The sequence below is a fragment of the Lates calcarifer genome, linkage group LG23 (genome assembly GCF_001640805.2).
Source record: "Lates calcarifer isolate ASB-BC8 linkage group LG23, TLL_Latcal_v3, whole genome shotgun sequence".
Lineage (NCBI taxonomy): Eukaryota > Metazoa > Chordata > Actinopteri > Centropomidae > Lates > Lates calcarifer.
In genome coordinates this window covers 7,632,734-7,648,235 of record NC_066855.1, presented here as the reverse complement: position 1 = coordinate 7,648,235, position 15,502 = coordinate 7,632,734, and the positions used below count along the sequence as shown (strand labels likewise).

At 41.1% G+C, this 15,502-nt stretch overlaps 2 protein-coding genes across 2 annotated transcripts; both read right to left on the bottom strand.

Annotated features, from left to right (window-relative positions):
* Positions 1–416: 416 nt before the first annotated feature.
* On the bottom strand, positions 417–2,517 carry crp1 (C-reactive protein 1). Its single transcript, XM_018681827.1, is given in 4 exon segments — positions 417–1,583; positions 1,585–2,098; positions 2,217–2,280; positions 2,406–2,517. Coding segments are annotated over 4 exon segments (678 nt in total). The 5' UTR covers positions 2,409–2,517; the 3' UTR covers positions 417–1,486.
* Positions 2,518–2,840: 323 nt separating this feature from the next.
* Positions 2,841–9,225, bottom strand: stub1 (STIP1 homology and U-Box containing protein 1). Its single transcript, XM_018681825.2, has 8 exons — positions 9,082–9,225; positions 8,048–8,277; positions 7,670–7,868; positions 7,056–7,221; positions 6,811–6,886; positions 6,610–6,666; positions 5,569–5,685; positions 2,841–4,763 (listed from the first exon to the last, which is right to left on the bottom strand). Exons 2-8 carry the CDS (start codon positions 8,159–8,161, stop codon positions 4,638–4,640), a joined length of 855 nt encoding a protein of 284 aa, XP_018537341.1. The 5' UTR covers positions 8,162–8,277; positions 9,082–9,225; the 3' UTR covers positions 2,841–4,637.
* Between the last annotated feature and the right edge of the window lie 6,277 nt (positions 9,226–15,502).

The window sequence follows — 15,502 nt, the reverse complement described above, 5'->3', positions numbered from 1 at the left end:
CATATGACTTGATTTCTGCAAGTAACAAGTAACACATCCATCTTATCTTTCTTTGTCGTGGCTATCTAAAGAACAGTGAAGACATGAGAAAATATGGAGACAAAGGCCCATAAGGAGGAGGTGCAGAGGCTTTACATCGACAGATTCTCTATCATTCAGGTTAAAAAATGTTCCTGTGAAAAATTACATTTTATAAATGGAGTACAGGCATTAGAAACAGCTGGATGAGTCAAAATTAATTTGTGTTTTCTCAGTAAAAATCTGTTGGAAATGAGTGAAACTCTCTTTTTTTAAAATCTACAATTAAAATACAATAAACAATCAAATAAATCTAATTACTTCACTGTTGGTATTTTGTATATAAGTTCTTATTTCTTTAAAATGTGTCAAAAAATATGAGGGAAGAGCTGCGAGAGTTCAAAGACGAAATATTCTCTTTAATTACAAACATTATTAGTTATGCACATGGCAAGATTTTATTTCAGACCCAAAAGCGTTCTTACATCAGTCGAAACATGGAAAATTCATGAGTGGGTACGGTAACCAAAGGCAACATTATGGCAATGGATTTTAAACATGATAATTGCTATTTGTCTCTCAGTGCGGTTAAATCATTAAGTCAACTGTAGAAATAATGCAACCCCCCTGTTTGCTGTTTTAATATCTCATTCATATTTTTATAATCAATATCACTGGGCAAACCGCCTTAAAAAACACATGCTGAAAAATCAAAAATGCATGATACAAGGTTCTTGACATAGCCTTGTTTTTGTTACAATTTGCCTTATTTTAACAAAATAATAATAATTAAAAGGGTCACTGCAAGTCTATTGTGATTTGCTGTTAGAGGCACTATAGTATCAGAGGTGATGCAAGAGGATGCAAATAAGAAATAGATTAAATTCATTTGAATTGTAGTTTTCCAACATTTTTCTTAACATTTTAATCAGTAATTTGTGGCTTCAGTTAATAGGTGTAAGTACGCCACATCACATCAGTGGATGCATGTATGTTTCTGTTTGATGTGAACTAGTACAGACTGCCACCCTATGGATACATCTGGCACGTCAACATTTTGTGCTCGATCCACACCAGCCTGCTCTCACAGCAGTCAGAGGATGAAGCCTTGAAATACAAAGACGACTAGTATGGCTTTTTAAAAAATGCAAGAATTAGAGGAATAACTGTGAACATAAACTGAGTTAGAGCAATGCTTTAAGATGTAAAACAACTGAAAACTGATTTCTATGCACAATAAAGTACTAGCTTTTGTTGCCAATGTGAAAATGGTTATGGGCTACTCTATAGTTAAATACTGAATGTCCCAAACACTCCTGCTTTCTACTGTTGGTCTTTAAGGAAGAACAGTTGAAGGGTCCTAACATAAAACAACACTGAATCTAATAAAGACAATCACACACATTAGTATCAGTCCAAAACACACCTCTGAAGCCTCATCCCTCCCTGCAATTGATTCCACACCGAGTCAGTCATCATCCACCACCATCACGTTCCCATTCAGCTCATACTCCATGGTGGCCCAGTCAAAGATGTTTCCCTTAGGGACCTTGTGCCCATAGTGCCATGGCCTGGATCATGCTCCTAGACAGCACAAAATCCCACATATTCAGATCAGTCACCTCCCCTACAAAGCTCTGCACGGCCTCCAAACCACCCAGATGCTTGTCTGGGTCCTGCCCCAGGAGGACGGTGCCTTGCGGACGAATGGTGTGTCCAGGTTTGTAGACCTGGTAGGTGCTCCGCTTCCCATCCACCCAAAAAGCTGCGAGGCCTGTGCGAGACTCCCAAGACAGGCAGAGGCTGGTGCGGAAGGTGGTGAGGGGTGGCAGGTGGAAGAAGACACCGTCACCGCTCATGTAAAAGGAGATGCGCCCATCCTTCTCACGCCACACGTTGAGTTCGTCATAGTCAGCCGTGCGGTAGGCGAACAGGATGATCTGACGTTCCTCCGGCAGCTCGGTGGCCACACGCATGCAGAGCGTGAAGGCTCTCAGACTCATCTCCTTCTGTGGGACCAGGGCCACGAAGCTGAAGTCTGTCTCATAAGGGAAGACCAGGACTTTGTCGGTCAGACCCACTGCAGAAACACAGACAAGACAGGCAGCATTTATAAGACACACTTAATCAGTGTGAAAAACACAAATCCTAATAAAATGATCATTTATTCAAATGACATTTTGTTCTTGAAACCCTACCTTGTGTACCAAGGGAGAGACTCAAAGACAACCCAAAGAGACTGAGCAGAACCACAGCAAACTTCTGCAAACACACACAGAACACCCACGATCAGCCATCATCACCTAACAACAACCCCAACTGATAACTGAACACTTCAGTCACATCAAAGATCTAATGAAGTAAAAAGTTGAAACATCTTTTCTCACCATTTTGATGTTGTTTTGTTGTCCGTTGATCTTGCTAACTCAGTCTCACTTGCTAATGACCTGTGCCCAGTCCTCTTCCCTCCTAGCACTGGGCCATGACGTCAGCTCTTCAGAGGATGCTCTGACAATAGGCCTGGTGTGTGAGTGCTGCGTGACACTGTTCTGAGCGTGTGACTGATGCAGACACACACTTTTTCACCTACTGTATGTGTGTGTGTGTGTGTTATCACTCTTTTAGTCTGGGCACATTAGGGCAAATAACTGATTAAAAAATGGATTCTGCTTGTGTTGTCCATGAATTGAAGAGTTTTCTCTTAAATTTCTACTGGAGGAACCTTTACATACATCAGAACCCATTATTTCTCAAGCATGTTAGACTTTAGGCTTAGGCTCTTTAATGATAATCTGATGTTGGAAACACCACAAAAAACAAACTCAAAGTTCATGGTTTAATGGGGACAAATGAAAACTGATCCAGGCATTTATGTTATCAACATATCTACATTTAATACAGTTTCTCAAGCTCTAGGATTTCTCAAGAAAAAAAAGAACCCTATTTTGTCAAGAAATAAAATCTGAGATACACAAGCAACTTATTTACACTGCCTGCACCCTGACACGATCCATCAACAAGCCTAATTCACCACAGACACACATTCAGCAGAAAAAAATCTGTAAACTATAGCATGAAACTGCAGGTGTGTTTTACAGAGAATGCCAGCGAACCAGCATGCAAAGAACTTGGACTGAGGTACGGATTAGATAAGATGGTCGTAACTCTTCCAGCATTTCTAACACAGGGGAGGGTGGTGCAGTGATGCTAGTGAACCTCAATGCCTTATACAGCATGAGATTCCAAAACTTAAACCTTCGTTTCTCACTGATGAGTGGCTTACATGAGCTGTTGCAACCATGTTCTTTATATCTGAGAGGAGGGTGCATGAAAATAACAGCAAAGGTGAGGAGTATGACAAACATCTTCTTGTGTTTGCAAAGGAAAAAAGTTCACTTCATGCTTGATGTGAGCGTCCACTGTCATTCCAGGCAAACGGCACGAGCCAAACACAACATTCAAGCACATTTTTGCTTCTATAAGCGACACAGCACAGACCATTCTTCAAAGCAGATTTTAGCATCAATCTGTCATCTAAATTCAAACATTTCAACACTTGTAATTAATATCCAGCAATGTGAAAACTTTTTTTGTATGCAGCAGTCATTTCCATTCATTTTCTGTATCCAGTTCAAGGCTGCTTTGCATGAAAACCTTATATTGTCCTGATAAAAAACATTTTTGAATTACTGTAGATCAAACCTATAGAGTACATTATGCATACATTCAACTTATTTCAATTGTCTGTAATAGGGTGTGATTGATATGTACTCAAGTCTACTCAAAGTCTTACAGTATGGTGACATGGGTGGGTATGTTTGGAGTGCCACATTCATGCCAGCTGACTCACAACAGGTTAAAATGCTCAGTGACACACTTACCGTTGACTATTTTTTTTTTTCAATTATCATCATGTAAAACTTGCATACAAACTTGTTGAGAATAGGGTTTTGGCATTTTTTTTGTTACCGCTTCAGCAAATGTACAATAAGAAGTTGGCAGATGCTCCATTTTTAAAGGAAAAGACTATGAAATACTGGAGTAAATGCCAAATAAAAGGCCAATGTCTTCATGAATTCTGCCACCAAAATGTAGAATTATTTTTTACATTGGTGGTGTTTGTGAAACACTGGAGTGCAATGCTGATGCTTATCAAAGATTGTGGCACTCAGAGATAGAGAGAGGGAGAGAGAGTGAAAGAGAGAGAAAGAGAAAGAGAGAGTAGGGAGGGAATAAGAAGAGACCTGAGAATGTGGCCCCTTATTTGGAGTAAAGAAAGTCAGGCTGGAAAGACTAGAAAAAGCATGGCAGAGAGGAAGAGGAAGTTAAGAGAGAAAGTATAGAAAAAGCAGAATGAGAAGGGCTTTTAAAGGGAGCAGCAGGCCATGAACATCGAGCCTCGGAAAGTTGGAGCAGGGAAGTTTTACAGCAAAGATAAAATGTGGGGAGGAGAGGCAGACCGAGATACATGGCTCCCATTTGGTAGTCCATAGTGTGGCTTTTCCCGCTTGTGTAAAGTACATATCCAGGCAAGGGGGTGATCTGTTCTCTAAAGTCTTTGTCTTGTCCAGGCTTTTGTGTTGAGTATCGGGGTATGATGGAGAAATGGGGAGGTCCCTTCAGTAGTCCTCCACCCAGCCGTTCTCCTGGATAAAGGCATCGATGACTTCCTTCATGGCCAGGTTTGGAATCAGCTGATCTTGGGTTAGGGGACTCCTGGTGACAGGGTCAAAATGACCCACTCGCTGTGGAGAGTAGTAGGTTAAATGCTAGTGTTAGCATCTCTCATGAGTGCCCAATATATATTGTATTTGGGTACAGTATTATTTAGTCACACAAACACACACACACATATATATGATATTGTACAACTTGAAGCCAATGACTGAAATTTTCAATGGGAGGAGTTCAGACCACACATACTCAGACAATAAAATATTCCGGTGCTATAAATTCAGTAGCATTTAAATTCCAACATGAATTATTCAGTAGTGATAAATTCTAGTTAGTTAGTTAGCTAGTTCTATTAATGTTAATTATATAAAACTACAATAAAAAAGAATCACATTAAAGGACAAGTATGTATGATTTAGGGGGGATCTACTGGCAGGAATGGAATATAATAGTCATAATCACATTTTCTGTAGTGTGCAATCACTGTGGATCACTGTGTTTCTGTTTGCTTAGATTGAGCCCTGGAGGCCTCCACAGCTTCTCCTACATGCCTGGAGAGGGTGGGGTGAGGGAGCAGTATTCAGTTGCAATCTCACTGTTAGATGCCACTACATCCTTTACACTGGTCCTTTAATAATTAATTAATGGTTTTATTGTGTTCACTGTTGTTATCAAAGCACCAATTGAGCTGGGGTATAGCTTACAGTAATTATGATTATTTTAATAAATATTTACTTAATTTTGTTGTTTACTGCAGAAGTAATTAATTTCAGAGATTCGTGAGCTTTTGTGATGTGGGTTTATGAACTTAAGACCTGATGACAAATTCAGTGGTCATAAGCAAAGTTATTCAACTCTAAGATAATGACAGTTTACCTGTAGGTGCTCTTCAATGTCCTTGCGATCATAGGTGATTCCACTGGGTGTGATGCAGGGTTCCCTCATCAGCTCAAAACTGATCTTCCCACACAGGTAATCTGGGATCTCCCGCTTCTGAAAGGGACACGAAAAACACAGCAAGAGTCACGCTGATGTGATGTTGAGAGATATACAGACATATTATCACAACTGTTACCATGATGCTGCTGCAATATAATTTAAATCTCATCTTTCCCTGATCTTACAAGGTGTGTTGCTGCCTGGCAATCATATCCACATTATTTTTTTTTCTCCTGAAACATCAACCACAAGTTTAGATTAAATACTGCATGAAAGCATCAATGCTCATGCTAAAAATACCAGCAAATTTGTTAAAATCAAGGTACCATATCAAAATAATGTCAGTATTTTTTTCATCAGGATTTGCCAGCTCTACGCTGAACCCCTGGCACTTCCACCTTCTAACACATACAGAGGAGAAACACCCTGGAGACAGACAGTACGGTGTCATTTCAACTACCTCAGTCAAGTCAACAACTATCTATGGAAAGGATAATTAATCACTACAAGCCTTGGCAAACAAACAGTGACGGTTACCATAGAAACGGCTTGGGCTGGAAAGAAGACACAACTGTCTGTGTACAGTATAGGTGCATTTATAACAGATGCAGTCAAAGTCTTAGCAGTAGCGTGGGTAGGTTGAATGTACAACATGGAAGAAAGAATGTGTTCACACCAAGAAAATCAATTTGAGATGTGCCTACATGTCTGCACACAAATCTGAGAATGTGTGTGTGTGTGTGTGTGTGTGTGTGTGAGCCTATTTCTGTTGTTGCTATGTCAACGATCAGAGAAGACTGTGTGAAGTAGGTGTGTACTGTAAGACGCAGTTGTGTGGGTGAATGTGATCAATGTGTGCCTGTCTTGTTTGTTAGCCTTGTAATGGACTAGTGACCTATCCAGGATGTTTACCAGCTTCTAGCTTCTACAGGAATAATGGCAAGTGACTGAGAGAATGAATAAAGTTTTCATACTCACTTTTCTTTTCTCATCCACTTGAGAGAAGAGCTCATCCATGTCCATAAGATATTTGTCCTAAATAGGGCACATTTCCAAAATATTACCCAAATATTCAGACATATTCTTGGATATTCAAGTGCATATCAAACATATAATTACTATGTTTGATCATTAAATGCATCACAGCCAAGTGAGTCCAAAACATATGCAAAAACGTACATGTTTTGATGCGATCTTGGCAGCATCACCTCCATTTTGATTGTCGTCCTGTTTTTCTTTGTATTCTTCTAGTTCTCTGCACAGAAGCACAAAGTTACTAAAAATTTCAGCTCCATCTGGAGCAAAATAATAATGAAACCCACATGACAGACTCATTTCAGTGATTAGCAATAATTTTCAAGCCATCATTATCAGACAACTATCCATGCTGGATATCTGACTGCTACCGTGCTTCACAGCCTCACCTTTCCTTCTCAGCCAGTATGAGTTTGGTCAAATAAGCATGTAACTCGTTCTCTTGGTTGATGCGCTTCTCCTCAATGCTGTTCCAGCGTTTCTTCTTGGCAATGCGCAAAGCGCTGGGGATGTCATCTCCAAAATTCAGCCTCTGTTCTTTTGCCAGGTTATACGCTGTAAAGAAAAAACATCATTGTAACAGGACTTTACAAATAAAATGTATCAAATAAAATGTTTCCTTAAGATTTCTCTTTATAGATGACATGTCAGCACTGAAAATGTCCATACCTTTCACAGTAGAATATTATAACTACAATGACAAAAACCCTGACAAACCTTGATAACGTAACCCTAAAGACCTGATTTAAGACCAACAGTGTCGTCAGTCTCTTAAAATCAACACTGATTTGAAAAAGTAACAGCTGATTCGAGGATCAGCTTCTAAACCCTGAGACCACTGACAGCAGGAATAAGAGGATGACAGACATTACAAAGAAGTAAACTAACAAATTCAAGAGTAAAAGAGGAAGTACACGAGCAAGACATGAGTAAGCTGCTTTTATCCACTACCGCAAAATAAAACTAAAGTCCCCCCCCCCCCCTTTAAAGAGGTTGTTCTGACCTTTCTGCAGGTTGCCGATTGCCTCATCGTAGTTCTCCAGCTCCAAGTGACACTGGCCCAAGAAGAAGTGGGCCTTGACTGACTGGCTGTCCAGCTCCAGCGCATGCTTACAATCTGCCAGAGCCTTGTCATGCTGCTGCAGCTTCACGTGGCAGAGAGCCCTGTTGGTGTAGTACACTGCCACAGATGGATTACGGTTCTGAGAGACAGGAGATACCAGGACAATACACATGCATATTAACATTATGGCACTGCTGACTAAGCTTCACAAGTACATTCTGTATATTTCAATAAACACATTACCATGCTTCAGTGTGTTTTAGTGAAGGAGGTGTCATTCCATCATTGGTAGTTTCTTTTGCAATCACAGTTACTCACGATAGCTTTGCTGTAGCATGTAGCAGCCTCCTGGTACTTGCGGCAGAGGAACAGACGATTCCCCTGCTCTTTCAGCTCCTGCGCGGTGGAACTCTTCTCCGGGCTGCCGGCCATTTTCTCCGCCGGCTCCGCGGGGCCCGCCTCGCCCTGCTTCCCTATCCTGTTCCCCGTCTCTTCGGCTGGCTAACAGACAGGCTCAAGAATGCCCTGTCCCTGCTGGATCTCACACACTAGACCACAGACACAGTGCATGTGAAGTTAACATTCACAGGCGTGCATTCGCTGCAATGCACCTGCAATGCGCGTTTAGGGCGAAACAGAAGCAGCCACCGATGCCACCCAACAGGGCATCCGTTTGTAATTCGCTGACGATGCTCACGGCCGAAAAATACAGCGAGGTGGCTAGACTGTCTGCAAATTAACTATTCATGTGACGGACATCAGCGGTAACCAAACGAGAAGAACAGCTAGCTAGCCGGCCATCGGAAAACATCACACATAAACGGTCCCTTCCGTCAATGCTGGGCTTGAACTATAATGCTACACCAATGGTACACAATGATAGTTAAATGTTGATAACAAGCAACGCTAAAAATATTATCAGCGATTAGGTTGCTAACGCCTGCAGCAGCAGGAACAGAGTGACAACGTCGCCAACTTTAGTTTTCAAACAAGAGATCGATGCTCAGATGTTAGCCAGTTAGCTGAGCTAGCATAGTAAGCTATGTTGTCGATTAACGCTTCGCGGGGCGGTTCGCTAAAAAGAGGAGATTTCTGCTTTCACTGTGGTCGAAAAATTACTAATTGAACCACCACCTGACTGGAAAGTTTAAACAACAGCTATCACGGGCCCGAAAGGTCATTTTGGGCATTTATCTTAACATTTACCTCAACGCCGCTAGGCAACCTCAGAAAACACAAAGTGGCTAATGCTAGGTTAGCTTGTATGCCACACAGCCAATAATGCCTTCTCTTTTAGTTGTTACCATGTAAATTAGAGTTTGTGTCTGAGATGCACATGTTCCAGTCCTTACCTTGTGGAAGGGATCTTACATAGAGGAAAACAGATTTTCTATACTTTGATATCAAATGATAACCGATTTCTTTCCTTCATACGAGCTGTCATGACAGGTTGTTGTTATGCTGACGTCAAGCGCATATGCGACGTCGACGGAAGCCGAAAAGACGTGTTTTTTTTTTCTTGTTCCTCTGGTAGAATCCAACAGACTCGTGGCAATGGAAAATCGCCATTCACCACACTAGAATATTTTTTTGATTAGGAAAGTATATATAATATGAGCAAACAATGGATGTCAGTGTGCTTGAAAAATACGTCAAAATTATTTTGTTTAAAACTGCTTAGATTTGAATCTGATATTCCCAAACTTTTAAACTGAAAGAATGCTGCACTAACCTGCTCTTTATACTGCATCTTCACAGGTAATGTTACTGGCCCAACTGCTTTCAAGCTTTAGCATCCACTACCTGAGGGGAGAACAGTATGACACAAAGTAACCACCAGCAGATGGCGCTCTGTAATCAAAGTTTTATCCAAACCCCAAAACCGATATAGATAGATAGATTGGCTTTTTTTTTTTTTTTTTAACCCTTTGAAGCACTAGGGCAAGTAGCATCCAATAAAACCGTGTAAACTGGGAATTTATCTCCCTGTGATCAACTAACATTGCAGCTCCTGATAAGTTAGGATATTGAAAGTGTTTACCAAAGTATTTAAAATATTTTCTCTGTCACTGGTCTGATACTCCATGACAATGATCTGTTCATCAGTAGGAGGTTTGTTCAGAGAAACATCAGATTACGATCAAGAATTTAGTATATATTATCAGGGCCATCCCACCCACAGAGAGATTCAGCCCCACACAGACAGATCCATAGATGACCTCTGAGGTCTTTCATAATAACGTTCAAGTTTAACCATGGAGGAATTAGCAAACGCTGTGACAGTGGACGGGGTCACTTTCATCCCTGGCCTGTTGGGGCCCTGTGAAGGCTCTACTCAGAGAGTGTGTGAAGATTAGGCCACATCCCCTGAGCAAACACGCTGATAAATGTGTGAAGGGGGCCACTGAGCCGCAGACCCACCAGTGCTGTGTGTCCCCAGCTGTGTTTACCTATTTTCACCAGTCTGGTCCCCTGATCCCCCTCAGAACACCCACCACCTACCCAATCAGACTAAAGGGGACGCAGACTGATGAGACAAACACACTAATACTACATATTTAGATTCAAGGATGAACCAAGTTCTCTTGAATTACCCTTTTTGACCATATCAAATCTAGAAAGATGGGTCAACATTTAGAAATAAATAGCTAGATCTACTAATTTATGTATAATTATCACACCATATTTTGCACAAGAATTATCATATATGGAGACATCATATAAGTTTGACTGACTCAAATGCATGATTGACATCTCAGTAGAGGACTAACAATTTCTGTGTAATTTTAGGTATGCTCTGTATATTCCAGAATCTGTTACCCTGTTCAGAATTTATGTGTTCATTTCTTATTATACAGCAGTTACTCATCTCTGAGAGAGAAAAAGAGATGAAAATTATAGACTTTCACATAATTTCAGTTCATCTCCCTGCCATAAATAAAAGATTATAAAGAATACAAAATTCTACAGCAAAACATTGTGTGAAAAAATCCACATACCAGAGGCAGAAAGTAATTGGAGGGATTATGTGATTGTTTGCAAAGGATTAGAAACAGAACAGAAACATACACTCCACATTGTGATGGATATGAAAGCTGTTTTGAAGAAGTGATTGCTTACATTTAAACCGCCTCTCCCTCTCTCTTCATCTCTCCGCCCACACCTCCTGTCCAATATCCCAACCGTCATCCTCCACCATCCGCCCCCCCACCCCAATCAAATCCAACTACTGCCCACTGCACCAGCTGGCTGAGCTTCCAGTCACCTTGGCAACAAGACCAGGAAGTTGCCCAGCTCCTCTGGCACAGCTGAAAAGCTGCCACTTCCTGATTGATTCTGGTCTTTCTTTCTGCCTGTGTAGTCGTTTTCCCATTTGGCAGTGGTCTCCGCTATTCAGCGCCAAAGCCCCTGAAAAGAGAAAAAGGGCGAACACGCTCTCCTCAGCGTTAAGGGAAACCTCAGGTTCAAATGAGTAAAACAAAAGCAGTATTTATCCACAATGGTGGCCCTTTGTTTGGTGGGTTTGCTCATTTTGAGAAGGGGAAAGGCTCATAGACTTATTGCAGTTTGTTCAAGTGGTTCTGGATGCAACATGTAAAAAAAATAAAATAATAGTTCCAGTGTTGTAACTGAAAGAAAATAGAAAAGGAGAAAAAAAGAGAGGTATAAATCATTAATGTCACTGTTTGTTGCAAATAGAAAATGTCTGCATATCGTTTCATTTTACAAACTCTTTCATGACCAGTTAACACACAGACATTACACCTAACTACACAATCTGTAATTAACCATTACCAAAGAAAACTGCACACACATTCACAGATGTCAGTCACAGGTTTTCCCCCTTTTGCTTTCTCTTGCTCACCCCTTTAAATTTACTCTTGTGCCAGAGCACACACACAATCTGAAACTCAGATGTCCTTCAAGTGTTCAAAGCTGCTCTCTGTACTCATACAAAGTCCACCCAGGTGAATCCACACAATTTAACCAGAAAAGTTAATGTCCTACTTTTTGCTCTTGTTACAATGAATGCTGTGAAGAGAAATCTCTCCCTGACCTGAGCTAAGACCTGAATGCAACAAATATCCATGCAGGATTTCATTCCACTAAGTTGTAGTGTTAATTGCCCAACATTTTCAAATCACAAATGATATTGATAATTACTAGTGATGAGTTTTATTGTCTTGCCAGAAACCAGTTTGTTGTTTTGTCTGGCCCCTTCAGCAGAACAGTTTGTGCAAAGTGGATCTGAACTGGTTTTCTCTTTGTCCTGTATGTCAACTCTTCTCTGAACTGAACATTTCCAGCTCTGCTCTGAAAAATGGGAGGAAGCAGCCTATCACTGAAGGAGCTGCTCAGTGCTGTCAGACTGTCCTGCATAGGGTGGAGCTCGTTGTTCATCATAGATTTCCATGCTACAGCTCTCACTGTACTACGAACAGCATTTGTACTCCACTAGAACTAACTCTGATGAAGTACAGTCCTCCTTTTCCTGATCATTTGAACTAATGTAGACAAATGTTATGTGTGACCTGCACTAGTTGTAAACAGAAACTGCATCTGCTGCACAGTCAACACTTTCAGGCTACAGCTGATTATTCAGCAGAACACTTTGTTCTGGTACTTTTGTCTGGTCAGTTGTGGCTGCAACATTTATAGTGAACAACTGACTGTGTAAATGTGCTTTCATGTGCACGTCTCTACTCAGAATCACTGATTGTTTAAAGGGACTCCTGGGTTAAGAGTTAAATAAGGGATATCCTGATTCTAACCTAGAGGTCAAAGGTCAGCCACACACCTCTGCAGTCCTGATTAAGCTTCCTGACAAAAGGGGGGAGGAGGAATAACCTATTTTACTTCTTAAAGGATCCATCCATATCCTTTATTCAGACACAAACAGTGAGCCAAAAAAATGTGGATTGTTAAAGAGACTTGAATCTCAGATGCTCTCATTTTAAAATGCAAATAAACAAATCCTGTGCAAAGGATCACAGGATTTGAGGAGACAATGTGATCAGCAAGAGCAAAAATAGCATATGTGCATTAAACCACTTAGTGGATACATTGAGGCTTTTCTCTCAGACTAGATGCAATATCTCCAGTGACTTTCTCAATGTCTGTTGGTTTAAGACCTAAAAAAAACTTGAGTAAACCAAAATCAAAGAGTTTGTTTTTGAAACTTGCTGTGTTAGTCCAAAAATCTTTCACACCCTGGGGGGTTAACAGCACTCTGGCTGAAACACCCCCACTTCTAAACACACACACATACACACACCACCATGGATTGATGTGTGACGGCTGGGGGTGGAGGCGGCTGCTGAGTAGCTTGTATAAGTGGAGGGGGAGAAGTTTTACAATAGAGTTTTTGGAGGGAAATCAAAACTCCTGCGCCTGACTAATTCAGAGATGTGGAAGGAAACTCAGTCTTCCCTCCTTCACCACTGCAGCTCCTTTTATACATTTAGGTTAACTATTAATATAACTGACAACTGCCTCCAGATGGAGACAGTATTTGTTTACTGATTGTTGCAGGCTGCAAAAGACAAGATTGACTGTTTTTTATAATTATAATGAGATTTGTTTTACTTGTATCTTATCACATTATCAAGTCAAAAGCAGTTGTTCTGGTGAAGCTCATGCAATTTACCACTGATGACTAATCAGTGTGTTTTTCACTTAGAAAATGAATGGAGAGCTTCACAGGAGAGAAGTGAACCAGCAGGGACTCCAAGAAGTTACTTTCCATCCCTGGATGTCGATGCCCCATCCCCCTGTCCTCACTGCTACTCCCTCTATATCTCCCCTAATGTCCCCGCAGGTCATTCTCTCCGGGGTCACCAAACCCCACCCTGCCCCAACCCCAAACCCCCCATGCCCCCTCAGCACAATCCAAAGGAGCTAAAGCAGACATAATGAGCTACGGGCTAATTGTGTGTGTGTGAGTGTGTGTGTGTGTGTGTGTGTGTGCGCGCGTGTGTGTGTATACATGTGCATGCTGGCCAGACAGAGGTTTGTTTTGGGGGTGATGTGTGTGTGTGTGTGTGTGTGTGTGTGTGTGAGAGAGAGGAGAGGGGGGGGGGGGGAGCAGTCCCCCAGGGCTGAACAGGATAAAGTGTTTGTTATATCTGACTGACAGTCCCTTGCAGAGGATTTTCAGAGCAGTCAGAATATGAATAGTGACACACAAGCACAAATTATAAAAGCAATTATTTAGATAATCCATATATACATATATCTGTATGTACTGTACATGCAGTAGGTACAGACACACAAAGCACATTTTGCCCTGTTAACATTGTATTGTGACATTTTTAGCTGTTTAGAGCGTATAAGCAATTATTCAACACTAAGACCCAATCACTTCAAGTTCAGTGGAATCAGCACAATCAGTGGATTTAATCAAACAAATCTGCAAAGTTTTGTCACTTTAAGCTCAACTTTGCAAGAGAGAACCTGCAGCTGACACTAGCTGACAGCGAACTAGCTAGCTAGCAGCTAGCTCTGAGAGCCTTTTCTCCACCTCTCCATGACTCTTTTTTTTAAATTAAAATGATGTACAGCACTGGAGAACAAAATCTTAGATTTAAATGCATGAGTGTCGGCATGAACTGAAAGTAAGCACTTTGCCAACTTGTTAGCTCAGAGAGGTTTTTTTTTACCATCTTCTAAAAGCCTAGCAGCAACAAAAAAGAGAGAAGCTTGGAGACTACAACTTGCATGTTCTGGTTAATGTGTTAGCTCTTGTCTTGCTAGCTACCCAGTAAAAGCAAAAGCAGTGACTAGTCTACATTGTGTGGACGCTTTTTCATTCTTTCGTCAGCATTTTTGAGGGCACCAACTGATGGATACATTTTATACTTTCACACACATAAAATAACACTGTGTTTTTGAAAATGGCAACTGTGCTGTTTTGGACTATTATAAATACTGTCATACCTAAATGATAAACACAGAAGATCCCTGTGTCCAGATACTGTTAATCATTAGATTTGGATGAGATCAGCATGTGAGACATGTTTAGTTTGGATGATTCAGTCGATGATTCATCATTTCTGTTTTACAGCATCCTCTTTGTTTTGTTAACCTATGAATCAGTAGGAAATATGACTACAGTGTGCTGCCTCAAACAGTTTTAACACAGATCCTATTTGTATCTGTCTAAAGTTTTGTCCGTCTCTCTTGCCTGAATAGAACAAATACTCGTCCTTTTACTCTTCCCATTACAATCCAGCTATTTGTTGTCATGTAAAGTTGCTGAAAGCAGCTTGTCTTGATCCTAGAAGTGTGTAGTCGGCAGATCCCAAATTGGACGGTAATCAGATCAGTGTGAGGGGTTTGACAAATGACCAATGACAAGCACTGGACCCTGGAGGATGGGAGGGGTTGCCAGAGGTCAAGGCTGGGGGTCAGAGGTTGGCTTTTCAGAACCGCTCAATCGAAGGGCCATTAAATCCCATCCTTGTGTGATTTCTCAGTGAGGCGCAGCGGTTCCATCGAATACCCCTAATCTATGCGCTATATGCCCAGCTAGAGCTGTGTGTCCTGGGCTCCAGTGGGGAAGGAATGATCAGAGTGCCGTGACACCTTCACCAATGGAGCATTTGCCATCAGTGGAATAGTTTGATTGTTATACGTAAGATTTGCTATCGCTATGTCCCCAACATCAGCATTAACATCTGTTTACTTGGCAATCTAGAATATTTCAAGTTCAGCATCAGACTTCATTCCTTTACTCAGAAGCCTCTAGGTCTATCACTTCTTTTCTACTGAAGT

Excerpts from the sequence above, each read along its gene's own strand:
- stub1 (XM_018681825.2), bottom strand. The coding sequence starts at position 8,161 with ATGGCCGGCAGCCCGGAGAAGAGTTCCACCGCGCAGGAGCTGAAAGAG. Across the intron at positions 7,869-8,047 it reads CATGCTACAGCAAAGCTATC|AACCGTAATCCATCTGTGGC; the intron begins GTGAGTAACTGT and ends CCTGTCTCTCAG. Across the intron at positions 7,222-7,669 it reads AATCGGCAACCTGCAGAAAG|CGTATAACCTGGCAAAAGAA; the intron begins GTCAGAACAACC and ends TTTTCTTTACAG.